This window comes from Phoxinus phoxinus (assembly GCF_949152265.1).
Source record: "Phoxinus phoxinus genome assembly, chromosome: 8".
Taxonomy (NCBI): domain Eukaryota; kingdom Metazoa; phylum Chordata; class Actinopteri; order Cypriniformes; family Leuciscidae; genus Phoxinus; species Phoxinus phoxinus.
This window is the reverse complement of record NC_136883.1, coordinates 36,801,965-36,824,011: the sequence shown is the minus strand read 5'-3', so window position 1 is coordinate 36,824,011 and position 22,047 is coordinate 36,801,965. Positions and strand designations below refer to the sequence as shown.

At 38.3% G+C, this 22,047-nt stretch overlaps 1 protein-coding gene across 4 annotated transcripts in view; it reads left to right on the top strand.

Annotated features, from left to right (window-relative positions):
- Nucleotides 1–1,169: 1,169 nt before the first annotated feature.
- Nucleotides 1,170–22,047, top strand: part of kctd15b (potassium channel tetramerization domain containing 15b) — a gene marked incomplete at its 5' end in the record, with an annotated part of 35,236 nt that continues 14,358 nt past the window's right edge. The window contains 3 exons of one of the 4 annotated variants that reach the window (XM_079620422.1): nucleotides 1,170–1,342; nucleotides 13,317–13,492; nucleotides 19,950–20,094. In XM_079620422.1, the coding sequence (XP_079476548.1) occupies nucleotides 13,329–13,492; nucleotides 19,950–20,094 (309 nt within the window). The other 3 variants (XM_079620421.1, XM_079620420.1, XM_079620419.1) reach the window with 3 other exon arrangements.

The window sequence follows — 22,047 nt, the reverse complement described above, 5'->3', positions numbered from 1 at the left end:
AAATAATGAAGTACTAGAAATAACAATTAATGCATAATTTTACAATAAAAAAATATAGCCTATATATATGTAAATACTCATTGTTCTTGATGTCTTTAAAGATTAGAATAATTTATGTTTTTTTTAATGGGTAAGTCTGACTCTTTTCATACTTATTAGTGGTGAAGCATCGCTATTACTATCTAAATGTTTTCAACAAACACAAAATATTAAAGGCAGGGTTGATTTGTTCGAGAAACATTTTTTGTTATGCTGGTTGAAAGTCTCTTTACATCCTGATTGCAATCTCTGAGTTAAGTAATCTAAATGTATTCTTATATACAGTAGTCAACATTTGAAGTGGATCAAAACCTTTCATCAAAGTTATACGCATTTTGTCTTAGGACAACTTTGATTCACTTTTTTGATCCACTTCAAATGTTGGAGCCAAATGTAATGATTGTTCAACCACTAGATGGCGCTGTGATATATACACTTACTGTGGGTTCTATCAGGAAAAGGGAAAGGTGGTGGGAACATATGGCTCTAGATACACATGCTTTCAAACTCTAAGATTTATATTTCATTAAATGGACAACAAAGAGTTTGAAATGTATATCACAGTGTGAACATTGTTTATTCCAAACTATGAGTGAAGAACATTTTACCAGCTTGCTCTGGCTTATAAAGCCACAACAGTCACCAAACGAAACAACAGCCAGCTTTTACACTTCCTCCTGAACCAAAACAACGAGCAAATACGTTCACGCACCACTACTGTAATTTGGATAGGATGGAAACCAGAGTGGATTGTAACTTGAATTTATGCGTTTCAATGGCAACATTATTAATGCAGAAATGAATCTGCCGCCGTCAGGTGACAGGTTAGTGCCCTATAAGTTGTTTATGTGTAATGTTTAATGTTGTGTTTTTGAGACATGAGGTAGTTTAACACCATCCGTTGTGGCACTTTTGTTTGCTCGTTCAAAGCTAGCTGCTATTGCTAGCCTCCACAAAACTTTCCTACCCCACCTTTAACTCTCATTATTATGACACAATTGAGTAGAAAATAATAAGTATGTCTGTACATCTTAACCTTACTATGTCACATAAATTGTACTTTTACAATCAGGATTAACTCACATCTCATGATCGCATCCATAAACTTTGGATTTTTGGTTTCTCTCTCTCTCGTTGTCATTGAGGATTCGGCGTCACGTGACATGAATGTCGTTTCATGTTGTAAAGGTCAATCGTCTCTCTCTGTGGAGGCAGTAAATCATGTTGGATGGGGTTTTCCTGAACGCCATAACACACTGACTGATTTCACAGCATCTGCTTTAAATGATCTCGTCTTGAATCTGTAAGTAAATCACATCAGTTCCTGAGGACACACACACGCGTCTCGCATATGAACGAGTCTTCAATGTAAACACACCGTCAGATGAGAATAGGATGTAATTGGATTATTTACTCTCCATCTTCAATTCCCGTTTTGGGGACGTTCTCTATTGGTTATTTTTTGTAAACGTTCCCAGAACATTCCCTAGACGTTATTATTAGAACGTTCCCTGCATGTTATTATTTGGGGTTTTATTTTTACAACCTAAAGAGAACGTTCTGGGAACCAAATATTGTTAACTGGGAATTTTTACTCTTCTTTTAAAATATAAATAAACACTTTGAGCTCAATAAAAACATTAACATACAGTACAGCCACACCACTTTAACATATGCTAATGTGTGTTAGCATGAGACTTGTGTTAGCACAGCTGTGTGATTAAAAACAAGAAAGAAAATCAGAAATGTTTGCTTGGCATGTGTAAAGATATTGTTACAGGGCGAAAAATACAGAAATCGTGTCAGAACAATAGTTGCAAAACTGCTAAAAGTTTGATTTAGACACTATACAGCTGAAATAACACATATGCCTAAAGATGATTTATTAAAATTATCTTTAGGCTCCACATCCTGCTTTAAAATTCAGCTTTGATCACAGGAATAAATTACAGTTTATAATATATTACAATAGTAAAGTTATTTTACATTTTAATAATATTTCACTGTTTTACTGTTTAAAACAAACAAATATAGGCTATATGCAGCCTTGCTGAGCAGAAGAGACTCCTTTCAAAACATTTTAAAATCAATATTTTTCATACATGGATGTCTGTGCTTTAATGGTGCTGTGAGATGAAGTAACTTCTCAATTATTATCCTCATGTCATGATGCAGTGCACACGTGACTGGAGTGTTCATGTGTAATGATGAACAGTGACCACATGGTGGCAGCACTGCCGTGTGAATCGGAGGTCCTTCACTTCATTGCAGAGAAAGCAGACACTGGTCTTGATCTAAAAGAGTTTATAAGAAGTGGACTCAAAACCTGAACAAGAAAAAATATATTTAACATGGAGATGAGGCGCTTGATGATTAAATCAAGTATTAATCTAATGTCACGACAAGATCCATCATGAGAAATCACATTATAAAAAAAGGTCCTCCTACTTAAAAACGAATATTCAGTTGCTGCCTTAAAGTCACCATAACATCAAAATGGACTATTAATATTTTTTATGGAATATTGCTGATTATTATAAATGATTTATCTGTGCACATCATTATTAGTTTAAATTCATGTGCCTCGTAATCTTGAGCTGAACAACTGCAGCATCTCTTCTCTGATGATGTGGGCGGGGCAACCTGTCACTCACATGAGATCCACCAATAGCAAACCACAGCCATACAAACAATTCCCCAAGCCCCGCCCACAGTGTGAACGCTTTTTACCATTTAAAATCTCAAGAAGCTGATTCACTCGGATATACGTCACATCTTAGGGAATAATAGACTATTACAACTTCCGTTTCATGTCAATTAAATAATATAATTAAATCAAATACAGAGGAGAGTTAAATTTGAATGCAATGTATTTTGCATACTTAAAGGTACATAATTCACAGATGATAAGAAAGAACCCTTGTCTAAATTGGTACTTTGTTAGTGAGTCTCTCTCTCTCTCTCTCTCTCTCTCTCTCTCTCTCTCTCTCTCTCTCTCTCTCTCTCTCTCTCTCTCTCTCTCTCTCTCTCTCTCTCTCTCTCTCTCTCTCTCTCTCTACATCAGTCACTATGACAGGCTCTTGCGGGGGGTCTGAACCTTCCCGTCATCCCGCGGGTCAGGATGAATGGATCTGCCTCACAGGACTACATTAAAGGGGTGGTTGATTATGATTTGACTTTTCTAACTGTAGTTAGTGTGTAATGTTGCTGTTTGATCATAAACAACATCTGCAAAGTTACAACGCTCAAAGTTCAAAGCAAAAAAATGCTTTTTAAGGACTACAACAAACGGCTGGTAGGAACTAAAATTTACATAAACCCCGCCCCCTGAACACGATTTATAGATTGTCATGACAGAATATGCTAATCAATGACTAGAAGATAACTACACGTAAGCTTCATAAATTCATCAACTAACCATTCAGAAATGTCCTGTTCTTCTACATGTGTCACTTCTTCTCGAGTCTCTCCATCATTGTCTGACTCCGGTTTGAACATAAAAGGCTAAAAGTGTTTGAAATGTTCAGTGTGTGTGTGTGTGTGTGTGTGTGTGTGTGTGTGTGTGTGTGTGTGTGTGTGTGTGTGTGAGGTAAAAGGACACAAGCTCTTGTAGCTCCGCCTCCTGTGCCGGGGAGCAGCAACTCATTTGCATTTAAAGGGACAGACACAAAACGGTGTGTTTTTGCTCACCCTCAAAAAGTGACGATTTTAACATGATATATTAAAATATCTGTGGCGTATTTTGAGCTAAAACTTCACACACACACTCTGGGGACATCAGAGACTTATTTTACATCTTGTGAAAAGGGCATTATACCAGCCCTTTAATACTCCAGTCAACAGGAACAAGGACCTCCTGAGCAGCCAATCAGAGAGCAGTTATCAAAGACACGCCCACAGCCAGAGAGATGAAGTTTGTCTGACCTCCTTTTTCTTTATCAATTACTGGTGTGATATTCCATTGACCGATCATGCTGATGGTTTGGTTAATTGTAAAGTTACTGTGGTTTATTCCTGTCTTGAATGAAAAGAGTCCTGAGCAGTGAAAGAGCCGTCGATGATCAATAACATAAAAGCAGAAATCTTGAAACACTTGTTCTGACTACTAATACTGTTTGTGTAGTTCATGAGCTGAATTATTCGCCTTATGGAAACACACACGCCTTATGGCTTTGGTAAATCATAATTATGACATACAAAGTAAAAATTATGAGATAGTTAATAGTCAAAAAATCTAAATTCTGACATAAATTGCCAGCCTGACATAAATTAGACTTTTAATGACACAATTATGACTTAGTATTTCTAGCAATAATTTTGCTCTTAATCTTATAAATAGGATTTCGGTCATAATTATGACTTTAAATCTTATACATATAGCTTAGTATGTCATAATTGTTGTGGTTTGACTCATATTTTTCAACTTTAGTAATATTAGTCACTTTATCTCATAAATATAACTGACTTAAATCGTCTCATAAATAGGACTTAGTAGATCATAATTATCACTTTTAAATCTCATAAATTGGACTTTTTATTTCATAATTATCACTTGTATGTTTGTCATGTCATAGCATGTTTTTTTTCATATGTGGTGGAAATGTGCTAAGATTGTAGAAATACCACAGAAACAAGGAATTGTGTGTGTGTGTGTGTGTGTGTGTGTGTGTGTGTGTGTGTGTGTGTGTGTGTGTGTGTGTGTGTGTGTGTGTGTGTGTGTGTGTGTGTGTGTGTGTGTGTGTGTGTGTGTGTGTGTGTGTGTGTGTGTGTGTGTGTGTGTGTGTGTGTGTGTGTGTGTGTGTGCATTTGTATGCACTATAACCATTGGTCCTCTACTGGAATATATAAACGCATGTCTTTTGGGAAGACATTAGAGAGAAAAAAATTATATATAAACTCCCACAAAATTGCACGATGCTCATTTTAAAAGCGACTTCCTGGTATAAAAGTCGTGTAATGATTAAATCAAATGTATTTCCTCCACACCCTGTAGTCCTGAAGCGCTTGTTGGCTAATTAAAAACAAAGTGTGTGTAATAACGGGCCGCATCTGTCTCGCCGATAATAAGACCTGCTCAATAAACTCAAACACACAGATGCACACAAACACGTGCGGAATTTCTCTGATAGTGACACAAAAATATAGAGGACGTCCATGAAAGCCATTTCACAGTGACACACAGCAGAACACGAAGGGCATTGAATGGACTCAGATAACCGTAAAATAATAACAAGAGCGCTGAGATGCAGGGCTGGAAATAGCCCAGTGTGTGTGTGTGTGTGTGTGTGTGTGGCGCTGGCGGCGTGACTATTAACAACACCTGCTTTAGCGCCCGAAGGCCTGATTCTTATTCTTATAGGGTCATGCATTAATGCATACACACTCATTTACATACAGCCCCTCCCACCACCATCATGTGCATTCCCATATTTGACTGATTATTCCTTTTGCTGGCTATAATTCAAACGCAGCATTATTCAAAAATATCAAAAAACAGTTGCTGAAAATATGGCATCCATCACTGTGACATTTAAAGAAAGGCAAAAGCAAAGATTGGATATGTTTTCTCATCAATATGGAGATGCTGCGTTAATTTTTGAAAAGCCATTGTTGGCTTTTATTGCTTTTATAGGCACTCGGTCGCCCGGAGCGATGCTCATCGAGACAGATGCACACGATGAGCGCGAGACCCGTTCTGATGTCCTCGTGACAGAAGCGTTCACTGTCGAACAACTCACAACGCCATCATGTCAAACTCACAATTTACCTTATTGCCGCCATAATTCATAAGTGTGCATTTGAATTGAATTTGCATCAACACATCACGAGTTGAACTGAAATTTGAATTGGAATGACATAAAAAAAAAAATGAAAATGCATGCTGCGTAAATTCAATCTGTTCATCATATAAAGTGATCGAGTCTCTTCAGAAAATCAGGACTAAACTGCTCAATTCATATGGATTAGTTTTACAGTCTCTTTATGAACTTTTTGAAGCGTCAGTGGTAGTTGCGTAGACCGTCAATAAATGACAGAATTTAATTTTTTGGGTGAAATATCCCTTCAGAAGAAACAAACTCTGTTGCATTTCATAAGTTTAACAGTCACACAACAGAGGAATTACAGATTTTAGCAAATTGCATTAAAAATATATAGCCTATATATATCTTTTTTTTATCAACAGAGAAATATTTATATATCAAAAATGTCAAAACAAATAACAAGCAAAAAAAATGGTGGGTTATTTTTTTAACCCAACCGTTGGGTTACACATATTGGGTCATTATGTTGGGTTATTTTCAGAAAAAAATTGTGGTTATTTTTTCAAATTGTTGGGTAATTTTTCCAGTAATAACCCAATGCTTTGGGTTAAAATAACCCACAGATGGGAAGGTGCTATACCACCCCATAGTTGGGTTACTCGTTGGGTTATTTTTAACCCAACATTTTTAAGTGAGTGTCCATCACGTTGTTTTCAGATAACTTTCTAAAAATGTATTTCAGAAATAAAATGTTTGTAAGTCACTTAGGATAACATCAGCTGACAAATGCTGAGAAGTCAAGCAAATCAATACATTTCTAATCTTCACATCTGAGTTAAAGGATAAGATGAAAATCAAGAAATGAATGTCAAATTTAATATCAACACTTTAAACTTTAATATTTGGAACAGTAAAGAGACACAATAAAGGGGTTAACGCTTTCATAATGTATCCGTTAAAATTACCCCCCCCCCCCAAAAAAATAAATAAATAAATAAATAAATAAATAAAAAATAATAATAGAGGATATATGTATAAAATAAGGAAACAAAAAAAGATAAGCTTAAAATCGAGAAATTAATGTCAAATTTAACTATATCAACACTTGAAACTTTAAAATTTGGAACAGTAGAGACACATATTTTCTTATTTTCTTTGATTTTCACCCCCATTTTCATTCTGATTTTATTTCAGAATAATAATAATAATAATTGAATATATATATATAACAAGGAAACAAAATGAAAACATAAAAAATTCCATTATGTCCAGTACAAATTGAATGCTGGAATTGTGCTATAGATTTATGTGTAAAATATCTTTATTTTTATTAATAACACAGTTTGTGGCGGAATCCAAACCCTGCCATATTTACAACATTAATATGCGTCTTCATACTCTTTATTAAAGGGTACAGGTCAGATTTCAACTTTTCTGTTATATGAAGTTCACATTATAACTTTTCCTTTCTTCATATTGTTTTGCTCATTTTTAAATGCCTTGTGCAAAGATGTTTTACTCCTGTCCCAGGCCACAACTTGAACAACAGGTAAAAGAAACATTATTTATTGAATTCAATATTATTATTTAAATATTCATCAGGTTTGATTTGCCCATTACACACTCTTCTTCATCATCATCATCATCCTCATCAGTTGAAAGGATGTTTTCTGGATATTACTGTCAGTTGTCAAGCGAGTCTCGGTGTGTATCATCAGGGAATCTGACCCACTTCTGCTTCTCACACACACACACACACCACAGTAAAACCCATAAATTACAGGAATTAACTGATGGCAACAAAAACACCCGGGGCGACTTTTGTAAGCAGTTTAAATCTTTAAACTTACAGCATCTTCTGCACACTGCCGTAACTGAGCAAACTGCAGTGTTGTGTTCATGAAGGAGAACTCACCAGTCCTGAGGAAAACATGTTCTGCCCCGGGACGTGTGTGTGTGTGTGTGTGTGTGTGTGTGTGTGTGTGTGTGTGTGTGTGTGTGTGTGTGTGTGTGTGTGTGTGTGTGTGTGTGAGAATGTGAGAGAGTGAGAGAGTGTGTGTGTGTGTGTGTGTGTGTGTGTGTGTGTGTGTGTGTGTGTGTGTGTGTGTGTGTGAGAATGTGAGAGAGTGAGAGAGTGTGAGTGTGTGTGTGTGTGTGTGTGTGTGTGTGTGTGTGTGTGTGTGTGTGTGTGTGTGTGTGTGTGTGTGTGAGAGAATGTGAGAGAGTGTGAGTGTGTGAGAGAGAGAGAGAGAGTGTGTGTGTGTGTGTGTGTGTGTGTTTGTGTGTGAGAATGTGAGAGAGTGAGAGTGTGAGAGAGAGTGTGTGTGTGTGTGTGTGTGTGTGTGTGTGTGTGTGTGTGTGTGTGTGTGTGTGTGAGAGAATGTGAGAGAGTGTGAGAGTGTGAGAGAGAGAGTGTGTGTGTGTGTGTGTGTGTGTGTGTGTGTGTGTGTGTGTGTGTGTGTGTGTGTGTGTGTGTGTGTGTGTGTGTGTGTGAGAATGTGAGAGTGTGAGAGAGAGAGAGAGTGTGTGTGTGTGTGTGTGTGTGTGTGTGTGTGTGTGTGTGTGTGTGTGTGTGTGTGTGTGTGTGTGTGTGTGTGTGAGAGAATGTGAGAGTGTGAGAGAGAGAGAGAGTGTGTGTGTGTGTGTGTGTGTGTGTGTGTGTGTGTGTGTGTGTGTGTGTGTGTGTGTGTGTGTGTGTGTGTGTGTGTGTGTGTGTGTGTGTGTGTGTGTGTGTGTGTGTGTGTGTGTGTGTGTGTGTGTGTGTGTGTGAGTGTGTGTGTGTGTGTGTGTGTGTGTGTGTGTTACCTGGAGGATTGCTCAGGTTGCCTTATTTTCTAATCAATTAAGCAGTTGTTTTGAAATGCAATCTTGTTTTATGCTTGTCAGATGTTAAGAGAGGATTATCCGTTCAGATCAATGAAACTTTTTGCCATGAGCACTATTAAAAAAAAGTCCTGATAAAGCATTATATTGTATTATTAATACATGAAACAGCAGTGATTCACTGTAAAAAAAAATTGTTGCAATTAGCTGTCACAACTTAAAAATGTGCGTTAGGATAACTGCTGGATTTAACTTGTTGTGAACTCAAATATCAAAGTTGTCACTTAATACAACACATGTGTCACATGGGTCAATTTTATGCAATTCAATGAGTCTTGCAATTTGACTTTCATCTTCAGAACAAAATTATTATATTTGAATCTGCAACATCAAATTAAGATGTGTAATCAAGACAAAATGTAATCACGGAAATAAGGAAGAACGATGTTTGAGAGGTATTGTTTGCTTTAATATTCCTGATAAATATTTGCAGGTTCCACTGTGACAACTTACCCCGTGTAGTGTTGCTATTGGGGCATGTTGTCACACCGTTCACTAGTATTTTGTAAATGTGCAATAGTACTTGAGATGTTAATATTTGTGTCTAAAATGGCAATTAGCTATAATTATTACTTTGTTATTCTATATATTCTGCTTATTAGAAATCAGGATGAACCATCATTCTATTTTTCTATCATTCTTTTACTGTAATAATTATATTTAATATTTGTATATAATTATATTTTATTAATAATACAGGAAAACACCAGTGCTAGTTGTTTTATTTAATATTTCTGATATATATTTGCAGGTTCCACTGTGACAACCTACCCCGTGTAGTGTGACCACATGTGTCCTTACTGGGGCATGTTGTCACAAAAGGTCAATATGAATTTGTTCCATTTTTTGTACTCGAGGCGTGTGTAAAATGTGACAACTAGCTTTAATTATTCTATATGACTTTGATTTATTCTATATATTCTACTTATTTGAAATCTAGATGTTCTGTTTGTCTTTCCTCCATTCTTTTACTGTAATAAAATGAATCAATGTCTTTTCTATGATACTCTTATGAAAGTGTCTTCCTGTCATTCCCCCAAACTGACACTGGTGGGCGCCAAACATCACGAAACGCCTCAGTCCTGCATGTGAGAACTACAGTAATTATGGGTCTCCGCGCAACATCAATTATTCACACTTATTTACACGCAAATAAACAAACATTCAGATAAATAAATAATCAAGTACCTGCGCGGGGAACGCGGGGCCGCGGCGCGCAGCTGATGCCCAACACAACTGTCTTTATTTGTTTGCCTGCTGTTAAATAAACGAGAATCTAGCGCGAGAAGTGTAAGATTGTGCTTGTGTGGGTTTAGACTGACGTTGTGCGCGTCTGCCCTGAGAGATCCTGGAACAGACATCTCCATCTAGCCGTGCGCAATAATTGAAATGGCGCATTTGGCTGCGGGCGCACTGCGAGGGCGCGCGGTGAATGATGTCCAGACGTCATTTGCTTTTAATGGCCTCCAGGAAATTTGCCATTACAATTCTCGCAGACATTAGAGCAAAGAGAGTGTAGTGCGGGGAAACGCGCCGCATGCATGAGCACCGCGTCCAGGTCCAGATATTATTTGCTTTGTTAAAAAGAATAGCTAGCGTCTTTTATCGCCACTTTATCAACAAGTTCCAGTTCGCCTCCTGCTTTAGCTAGAGAGACTTTAACTCGTTCAGGGAAGGGAAATGTGTTGCCTTTGCGAAAGAGCCTGGGGGAATATTACATCAGACGAAATGACAATGATTAAAATCAGCCTTTCTGCCTCTCCAAAGTCTCAGGAACGGCGCGGTGACACTTGCCTGATGCGTAAACCGTTATACGCTGAACTTTAAACCCTCGCCAGCTATTTTTACTTTGCGAAAGAGCAAAATAATCGAGGGGGAATATCAGGTTTGCATCTGTTCCAATGAGTCTGCTCGGGTTTGAGTTAATTGTCCTCTAATCCTGTGGCCCCAGAGGCGTTTGCGCAGCCTGGAGCCAGAATTCTTCTTTCGGCTCTGCTCTGATTTAGAGACGGATTATTGGCTTTCTTCTGCCCATAAGCAAAGCAGCAGATTCAACGTGGCCAAAAAAGACAGTGGCGAGGCTGAAATACGCGAGTATTAAGAAATAAGAAGATCAAGAGGGGGAAGGAGAGCTCTAGTCTCCTGGAGAAGGTAAGACAGTCCTGCGCGCGTTTGCGCTCGAGCTCTGAACGCGTCCAGACCACTGAAGCGCTGCTCGTTATAGTCACACACGGCCATCTATGGCGTGTTTTAACGCAGTTTGACGAGGTTTTCAATCCTGACAGGAAGATAATAGCTTGATCGGATAGAAACTTGCGAGCGAGCAACGCAATCCTTCATCTGGGAGCAGATTGAACCGGACTCGGATCGCGATTCGGACACCTACGATGTTTGAAACGGTACCATTTCCAATTAAATCTTATCTCAATGTAGAGTAGATGGTTAATGTGATGGTGCTTTTGTGTTTCACCGAGAATGACTGCAACGCCGCGTAAACGCGACGCGTCCTCAAAACGCATTTACGCATCATGTCCTGTGAGATATTTCAAGCTTTTCTGATTCTCTAACCTTATTAAACACCCTCTAGGCAGCGAGAATGTGTGTTGTTAGGAGGAAATGCCTCATACCTGAAGCTTTATCGCTGTGAGAGAGACGCCATGTTGTGAAATGATCTGAATTGAAGTTTTAACCCGTAGGGCACCGAAGTGAAACTGGAGAAAGAAAGCAGGAAAAGCGTTGCGTTCGTTGATTTCATTGCATGTGTAAGTTTCATTCAACGATTTCCATGAACGTCTGCGGTTTGTTCCAAGATTGTTTAAAGATTCCGCCATTACGCGTTGAAAATAAACGTGTTTATTTGACAGGAAAACCGAAGAAACGTCCCAAAGTTTGACTTAAACTAGCCCAGCTAGACATACCAGTTCAATGTGGTCAAGCCTACCTAAAAGCAGCTACAAGTCTATTTTCTCCTCAAACATGTGATTCCCATTTTTGTATTTTTGCGAGCCATAAACTAATATCCCTGAACATTGCAGGAAGGTCAACGATATGAACGCTTACAGAATGGTTATTAATATGTTGTATTTTTATAGTTGTAAACCATCTGATCAGTGGCATGGAGGGTTTCGGGCTCGTGAACATGAGTTTGTGTGACATTGTGTTCATGTTAATGAAGCTTGACCATCTTTTCCTGTGACTTTAGCCTATTCTTTTACTCTTCTACCTGGTCCCTCCTATTAACAGAAAGAGAGAGAGAGGGAGAGAGGGGGGGGGGGTAAATCCACTGTATTCCCTCGGCATTAATATCTGGGCTTTTGGTTACAACGCCCGTAGCTATATGGAGATGAGGGATAGCTTCATATGCCAAAACGTCTTAAGTCTTTTTTTTTTTCAATGGAATCTGTAATGTATCATCGTGCTTGTGTATTAAATGAACATTAGTGCTCAGGGCTTGATGGCAACACCCTGGAAAACTGTGCGCCTGCCTTCAGCACATCGCCTCCAGCACTCGCTGAACAACCGCCTTCTGTTCGCCATGTACGGGTAAAAGCACTGCGTGGTGGCGCGCGAATGAGCCGATGCATGGAACAACTTGTCGTTGAAATCCTTTTGAACTCCAGGTTCACAATGAAGCAGTCTTTCTTTATGACAACTGGAATATGTTAAGTCCTATTTCCATGTGTGCATTGTGAGGTGAAGTTTGGACTTGTGCAAACAAGCCTTTAAGTTCGAACAGGGTTAAAGTGAAATAAAAGGCTTGCTTTCTCATTCATTCAGAAGTACAAATACTGTGTGTGAGTGTGAACGCTCTTTGATTCGAATTTGGAGATTTGTGTATATCCTCACAGTAAGAGTAAGTGTGAAATGCATGTTAAATCGTCACATCAATGCATTCATTTAGCAGATGCTTTTATGCAAACTGACTTTTTAAAAAGGAACGCTGTAATAAAAGAAATCCCACAATCCGAAGTTTCAAAATTGCTCCGGAAAAAAGCTATATCAGAGATGAGACTCGAGTAGAGGAGTCGTTTAAGAGTGTGCGTGAGCAATTACAAATTGTGCATTGAATTGGTGTGTCGTGCACAGAGACGGCGCAGTAAAAAGTCTTCCAGAGAGGCGGCGAGGGAAGATCATGGACATCATCCAGTACCAGTGGAAGCTGAGTGGTTCTGAACCTCAGCGATTCCTGGTATTCCACGTGAACGCGCACAATGCCCTCGTTTCCCAAATGTTCAGATTGGTTGCCGAGGTGTCGGAGGATATCACGTCTAGCACATAACACGACCTTTAATTAGAAACTTTCCGTTTTTTCCCCTCCTCTCCCCCATCCCCGGAGGCCAACACCTCGCGTATCTCTCTCGCTCTCCCTCTCTCTCCGCAGTGTTAATAAACATCCTCGTATCCTGCCCTCGGGCGGCACCAGTGAAAGGATGCAAACATACTTCATTAGAGCTGTGGCAATAATTTGTAAGCTAAATATGCGCCGGGGCAGATGAGAAAATGATCTGATAAGTGTGGCACAGGCGCTCAAGGTGGGAGAGACACTAACACACCGTGAAGGCGCAGCATCAGCATCATCATCATCCTCTTCTTCGTGGTTTCTCCATGGCTTTCCCGTTTGTCTGCTTCCAGGAAGGGAGAAGCATGTCACGCCTGTCTCTGACCCGGTCTCCGGTCTCTCCTCTGGCGTCTCAGGGGATTCCTCTGCCGGCTCAGCTCACCAAAGCCAACGCGCCCGTGCACATCGACGTGGGCGGACACATGTACACCAGCAGCCTGGCGACCCTCACCAAATACCCAGACTCACGGTAAGACCCCTGGCCTCACGCAGACCTGTGCACGCGGCGTGCATATGTTGCTTTTACATTATTTTTACATTATAGAAACTGTTTGGATCATTTTTCTTAAAGTACCAAAAAGTCTGAGAGCTCTTCCTCAGTGTGTTCTAGGGTTCTTGAGTCTATATAAGGAGAAATGTCTTAAATGATTGCATAATATTTTCATGTTTAAGTATTTTTTCCCCTATTGATATAGTTTGTTTTGCATTTAGTTACAATTAAAAACTAAATCCATGAAATGATCCCATGACAAACGGTTCTATATGGAAACTTTTCTTCTGAGTGTTCATTTAAACCTTTTTATATTTAAACCTGAACATTTTTGGGGATCCGAATCACGCTGTCATTGAGCATCAGGTTTGGTTTGTGTCGAGACATTCATCTGCATTTTTGGTTATGCTGCTCATTTTCAATGAAATGTTAATATTAATGTGCTAAATAAGTGTTTTCCTCAGACTCTGTGTGATGTTAGTGGAGTGTCTGATGCTCTTTACTCAAGTCGAGCTGATTAGAGGATAATTATCAGTTCTGATGATGTCTGAATACTCCTGAACATGAATATGATCATAATTCCCTGTGACTCTGTGACTTTAGAGAGAGAGAGAGAGAGAGAGAGAGAGAGAACTGTAAGCGCTCATGCACTGCAATCATGGCTTTCAGATTATTTCTGATTTCATAACATCTAGTTTGAACATTTCGAATCTTGAATTTCATCAAAACATTTCAAGTATTACTACTGACTCACAATAGAAACGTTTATTTTTACTTCGATGACTGAGCATGACAGAATATGATTGTCAATGATTTTTATAGTTTTGCCATTTTTATTATGCGAGTGTTTGTGTGTTTTAATTGGCAGAGCATTGGTTATGAAGTAAATAACATTATTCATATTCTATTCTATTGTTCACTTGAGTCATAAAGATGTCTAAATGTCATTGCTTTAAAAACATAATATCAAATTGAGTGTGTGTATCTGCTCAAATCCTTCACTTTTCTTCAGCATTTTTGAATAATGCTTTATTAATTTTTAATTGATTGAATAGATTTTTAGTGGATGTATGAAGTCAAGTTAACACTTTTTTTGTTATTGTTTTTTTAACACTAATTCTGTTGTTTTATTCTTTCAAAGTTGTGCACAACTGTTCAAAAAGTTTGCAGCACAACTGTGATAATAATCATAAATGTTTCTTGAGCATCAGATCATCATATTACACTGATTTGTGAAGGATCATGTGACACTGAAGACTGGAGTAATGATGATAAATCCAGCTTTGATCACAGGAATAACTGATATATTAATGCAGATTTGGTGAGCAGAAGACACTTCTCAAAAACTTTAGTTTTGTAATGCCTTGACATTCACGTGTATTTCGTAACTTCCAACATTAAAAGAGTCCAGAAGACTGAGCATCCGCTCACACTAGCTCACAACGTCACTAATCACACTGACAAGTGAGAAACTCACTTCCACTCATGGATGCACACACACACACACACACTCACTCACTCACTCACTCACTCACTCACTCACTCACTCACACTCTCGCTCGCTCGCTCGCTCGCTCGCTCACACACACACACATACACGTACACACACACACACACACACACACACACACACACACACACACACACACACATACTCTCTCTCTCACTCACACACTCTCTCTCTCACACACATACACACACACACACATATATACACTCTCTCTCACTCACACACTCTCTCTCACAGACACACTCACTCACTCACTCACACACACACACACACACACACACACATACACACACATACACTCACTCACTCACACACTCTCTCTCACAGACACACTCACTCACTCACTCACACACACACACAAACACACATACTCTCTCTCTCTCTCACTCACACACTCTCTCACACACACACACACACGCACACACACACACACACTCACTCACTCACTCTCTGTCTCTCTCTCTGTCTCTCTCTCTCTCTCTCTCTCTTACACACACACTCACACACTCACACACACACACACACTCACTCACTCACACTCTCTCTCTCTTTCTCTCTCTCTTTCTCTCTCTTTCTCACACACACACACACACACTCACTCACTCACACTCTCTCTCTCTCTCTCTGTCTCTCTCTCTGTCTCTGTCTCTCTCTCTCTCTCTCTCTCTCACACACACTCACACACTCACACACACACACACACACACTCTCTCTCTTTCTCTCTCTCTTTCTCTCTCTCTTTCTCTCTCTCTTTCTCTCTCTTTCTCACACACACACTCACACACACACTCACTCACTCACACTCTCTCTCTCTCTTTCTCTCTCTCTCTCACACACACACACACACACACACACACACACACAGTTAAACAAACGCTCTCCCGGCCGTGGCCTCAGAGGCCGATCTGACAGCTAAGAGAGTCCAGTTAAAGAACCTTAAGTTGATGGTGTCTTTTAATAGATTGATCCGTTAATAATGCAGAGCGGGAAAAGAAACTCGCTCTATAACTAATGTGTGGACATTCATCTCCCGGCAGCTCGGGCGGCTGAAGTGACAGGACATATGAAAGTTTCATGCTCATTCTGCGGCTCTCGAACAGAGGTCGCGGATCCCGGGTCACATCAGACCGCAACTAGTGCTCGTTTATACACTAAATATGAACAATAGATAATCAGATTTAGCTTAAGACAGTGAGACAAATCTGTCGACTTGTGTGACTTATAGGTTTTACTTGAAGATTACAAAATTAGTTTTTCATTGCTTTTTAAAATTATTTTTTAAATATATGAATAATACTTCAAGAAAGGAAAAAGCGACACAAAGCTTTGCGTCTTAGAAACAGAACTCAGACCCGTTTTCATCTGGTATTGATATGATATCCGTCTCAAGCGAGACAATCACAAATGTTCAGTGCTAAATTTAGGGAGCAAAAGTATTTTGTGACTCACTCAACATTCATATGCAATCAGATCTGTTGTGTAATATTAATGCAATCTGATGCAGACTGGACCCGCCTACTCACCTGCCAATCATGTGACTTCCTAAAAACAAAAATTGTATTTCGTACCATAACATATATTATTCAGTTAATTTAGTATTTGACCGTGTATATACATTAATGTTTTTTTTATGATATCAGAGTTTAATAACTTTCTGTCTGATAACTCTGAAATCATGAAATCTCTGAAGCCTACTCACCTGTCAATCATTATATTTAAAATAATAATTAATTTAGTATTTATGACTGCACACATATATATATACATAATTTTATGTAAAAACTACTTTTTATTTTTACAGTTTCAGAGGTGACTAGCTAGCAGTCTGTTACTGTAACTAATAACATTTTATGAATTCTAATGCATCCTGGACCCACCAACTCACCTGTCAATCATGCATGCAATTGCATATTTTGTATCTTTGCATATTTTAAGTCTTTGTTCAGGGTTTTTCCATATTTTCGGATCAGACGTTTATGTTGCATGATCTACATGCAGTGATACACATCAATCATTGCTGATGTGACTGGACCAGTGTCGGGTCAGACTGGTGTAGTGAGTGTGTGTGTGTGTGTGTGTGTGTGTGTTCACTCAGATCTCTCTTCTACTCAGAGGATCACAGTCAGTGGCTGGATTTGATGACTGTATTGAGTGATTCTAGTTGGTTTACATGCGTGAACAATTCTTCTTTCCCAGAATGCAGCTCTGATTATGGCCTTGATCAGCCTTCGAGTGGGGTTTAGTGTAATATATTCATATAGACGTCACTGAATCACGCCTGACAGTAACTGGTCGATTATTCTTCAAACAGAAGAACCTTTCTGTTACCTACAATGATTTAAAATAAATATATTTTATTCATTTATTTTTATATTTAAAAAAAATATATTTTTCCATGTATGCATATAGCAGACGCTTCTTTTTAAAGGTTAAAAATCTGGTTAAATTCATGAGCATTAAACTTTGTGCCTTTATATTATTATTATTTCAGAGTTGGGCAGCAGTCTGTTGACTGAAATCATTATAAATGTTTTATAAATTTACAAAAAAATATATTTTTAAGACTTCAGTGATCTCTGAAATTATGATTTCAGTTAATAGCTAGCAGTCTGTTGACTGAAAGCATTGTAAATGTTTTTTTTTTATTTACAAAAATATATTTTTAAGACTTCAATTAACTTCAGTTAAAAAATAGATTTGTTTTAAATGAAAAATATATATATATTTAATAGGGCTGTCAAAAGATTAATCGCGATTAATCGCATCCAAAATAAAAGTTTGCATAATATACGTGTGTGTACTGTGTATAATGATTATGTATAAATACACACAAATTCATGTATATATTTGAGAAATATTTGCATTTATATATAAATATAAATATAACCAACTTTTCTTTCTTGTATGTATACATGATTGTGTGTGTTTTTATATATATAAATAATTACACAGTACACACACGTATATTATGTAAACACAAACTTTTATTTTGGATATGATTAATCGTGATTAATCTTTTGACAGCCCTAATATTGAATGATTTCAGAGTTAACCGAGTGCTAGCTAACTTCTGAATCCAGTTTTTTTCATCAAATATATCATCAGCGCACTGACTGATACTCAAATCCAGCTCAAGGTTGGCCAGATCTTTATTCAGAACATGTGATAAATATTTCAACACACATAATTCATAGTTTGAAGAAGTTTAATTTGTCAAGATTTCAAACAGTCAAAAGTTGAGGAATCGCCTTCATATGGTGTCACACATCGACTGAACTCTCTCTTTGCTTCGAGAAATGGTTTGTCTCTCGCCATCATAGTCAAAGTGTGTGAACAGAACCGTATTTACTGCTCTGAATGAGTCTGACAACCGTATTCCCTGCTGTGTGAACCGGGAGAGAGAGACGGGTGGGGGGAGCGGAGGAAGAGAAGAAAAACAGGCAGCATTTTAATTGCTTTTTTAAAAAAGTGCAGATGAAAAACAGTGTTTGCCTGGAGGGGCATGGTGAAATTCTAGCTGGAAGAATTGCAAGACCATATGAGAAAGGACGGCCGCGGGCGATACAGGGAGATGAGTATTGGTTTTTTATAAAGCATTTTGCATCGATTTCCAAAGGGGGGGAATAGAGAGAGAGAGAGAGAGAAAGAGAAAGAGAGAAGGAAACAACAGGGAAAACAAGAGCTTTAGAAAGTGCATAAGGTGACGAGACTTGCGTGGAAGAGTGTATGAATTACACTGTGCATTAGAGGAAGAAAAGGTGCACGTTATGAAGAACACACACCTGGCAGAGCTCAATGAAGGGTGTGTGTGTTGGTAAATCACTTCCTCACGCCGAGTCAATAGCCGTCACTCGACAGTCAACGTCTGTAGGCTTTGACAAGGCTGTGGGGTTTCTCTGTGGTCTAAACTGATCCAGGAACTGTAGGAGTGATTAAACAGGAGATTGCATCGGGAACGGAAGGAAATGCTGATCCTATCAGAGTTCAAAAAAGAGAACTGAACTACACGTGCAGAAAGATGAAGATGTTTACAGGTGTCAGTGTGTGGAGATCATGCAGTTTAAAGATGTCTGGGTCACACTTTACAATAAGGTTCATTAGTTACTGTAACTGCATGAACTAAGAATGCACAATTTTCAACGTTTACTTTTAAATGTTACTGTTTTAGAATGTTCAGAATGTTTAGAATGTTCAACATTCAAAAGTAACAATCCCGTAATGTTTGAAGAATTATCAAATGGAATGTTTCTTTAACCAAGAAATACAGTTTTTAAACCATTTATTTATTTATTTTTAAAGGATGTTTTCAAATGTTCCCGAGAAAATTCAGAAATAATGTTTTCATAACTTAATGAGAACATTCTTATAACATATTTGTATTATCTGGGAGACTCAATAATGAACACAGGCCTCGTTCCAGTGGTTTTTAGCACACAAGTGGCCAGACTTTCAACTCTCAGTCAACATGAGTTTTCTAATCTTCCGGATTTGTTGCAAAGGAAACTTTACTGGTGTTTACCAAGTTCCTCGTTGCTTTCACTCATAGTGATTTTAACAAAGCCCTATCATAAATGCAAACAGGCATCATAGGCTTTTGTGACTGTCCTGCTTTATTTCAACAGCCGGCCGTGCTTCCTGACATCATGGTATTATGTGGGAGTTATTTAATTGGCTTGTGACAGTTGAGATGATAAAACATTGAAGGGTTTTCAGCTCTGTATTAATCTCACTGTAGAGAAAGGACTTGAAACGCTTTTCTCAGCCACTGAAATCTGCCTAAAGCCTCTTGTTTCAGAACCCAGCGTTAATGCGTTTTTGGCTGGGCACTAATAAAATTGAAAAATAAATGCTAATTGTTTCATGCATTTAAAGGAGGCTGGCCTCACTCCATTAACTGTGTGTGTGTGTGTGTGTGTTAATTTTCAGGATCAGCAGGCTGTTTAACGGAACCGAGCCGATCGTTCTGGACAGTTTAAAGCAGCATTACTTCATCGACAGAGACGGAGAGATATTCCGCTATATCCTCAGCTTCCTGAGAACCTGCAAACTGCTCCTGCCGGATGACTTTAAGGTATTAAAACCAAGGATTATTCTGTCTGAAGTAGAAAAAATCCAGATTCACTGGCTGTTTGCATGTAGTGCTGTAAAAAATTATCGTGATTTTAACGGTAAAATACTGTAAAAATGCCACGGTGAAAAACTGTTAATTGGCTTACAGAAAGTTTCCGGACTATATACTGTGAAAAAATGTGATAAATACTGTACGCTTAATGTAATGCTTAATTTTACAGTAAAATACCGTTAAAAGTGAGAAACCGTAAATTGACATTAGCACAAATCTCTGCGTGACACTTCACATTTGACGTATTTTTGTTGAAATAACTGTTTCTTCATATTTTTTCTTAGGTTTTTTTTCTAATCAGTTATGTACATTAGGGTTTTATGTTGTTAAATGAATATTTATGTGTTACCATGATGGTGTTTAGTGTTCGTGCAACGACACTGTGCAGCTTCTATATTAATATTAACTCTCTTGTGGAAATTCTGCTTGCAATGAGCTTTGATTCATCATGTGACTTTCATCACCTCTGTGATTGGTGGTTGTCAGTGTATTACAGTGGTATAAAACAGATATTAATACTTCAATAGATCAGTCAATTAACATTAGATAAGATAATGTAAAACGTTTTTTTACTGTAAATTTAAAGTGCAAAGCCTAAAATGTTGCTACCGCATTTTTTACGGTAAATTTCTGGCAACCACAGCTGCCATTTTTTTTTACCATAAGTTGTACGGAATTTTTTTACAGTGTACAGTAAATACTGCTTACTATTAAACAAAGTAGTACACGTGAAACCTTATGCAGCATGCCATGATGTTGTCACATGCGTTATATCAATTTAAAAGGTTATAATTGTGGAATTTGGGGGGGGGGGGGGGGGGGGGGTTAGAAAATTATTGTTGATATAGATTCATTCATCACACTGGAAATGGAAGGTCGATAGGTAGATCTTCCTTTAATCTCGTTGCTTTCTGAGAGACATTAAAGAGATCTCAATTGTGGCGTTGCTTTCCCTTAAACGCGCCCTTGTTTGTGTTCTGCACATTTTGTCTGAATGAGAAAACTGCTGATCTCCGCTATAGCGCCACCTGTGGCAACACTGAGAATGCAGTGCATTGCAAATAATGCACACATTTTGACCAGCATAACTAAGTGAATGTATGTTAACATACTTGCATAGTCCTAAATCCTTATGTCCGCTAATGTCCGCTATAGCGCCACCTGTGGCAACACTGAGAATGCAGTGCATTGCAAATGGCAGTAATGCACACAATTTGACTAGCATAACTAAGTGAATGTGTGTGTGTTCACATACTTGCATAGTCCTAAATGTCTAGTAATAACAGCTCTTTCATGCAAATCTGATGTTTTGTTTTGTCCAGAGCTGCAATCACGAGAAACGATGAAGATCAGGAAATATTTTTAGTTTCTTGGTTTTTATTACTGTTCTATTCGTTAGCCCCGTCCATAGTGCAATATTATTGGTCCAAAATAGACAAGTATATATATTAAGTATCAAATATGTTCTGATTGGCTGTGATTGTGTCACATTTTTCACTGTATGAACAAATTTCTTCATATATCTGGACCACAGAATTGACTTGAGTTCATATACTCATTATGAATGACTGCATATGGCATATTCAGTTCAAAAGTCTATTTGAACATAGTCCTTTTCACAACACATAGCATTTAATGTAAAGCTGCTTTGAAACAATGTGTTACATTTATCCTCATGGATGAACTCTCCCTTCCAAACACACAGAAATATGATGTAAACACATTATGTCTTTTAATCTTGATCTGGATTCGCTTTGTTTTTCTCTCTCGAGTCGGACAAAGAACCCCGTTTGCACTGGTTTGATCTGATGATCAATGTGTGTGAAATCAGACAGCAATGAGCGGCAGCCGGCGGTGTAAAGCGTGTCTGTGAGGCATCGTGACTGTCATGGCCCGCGGTCG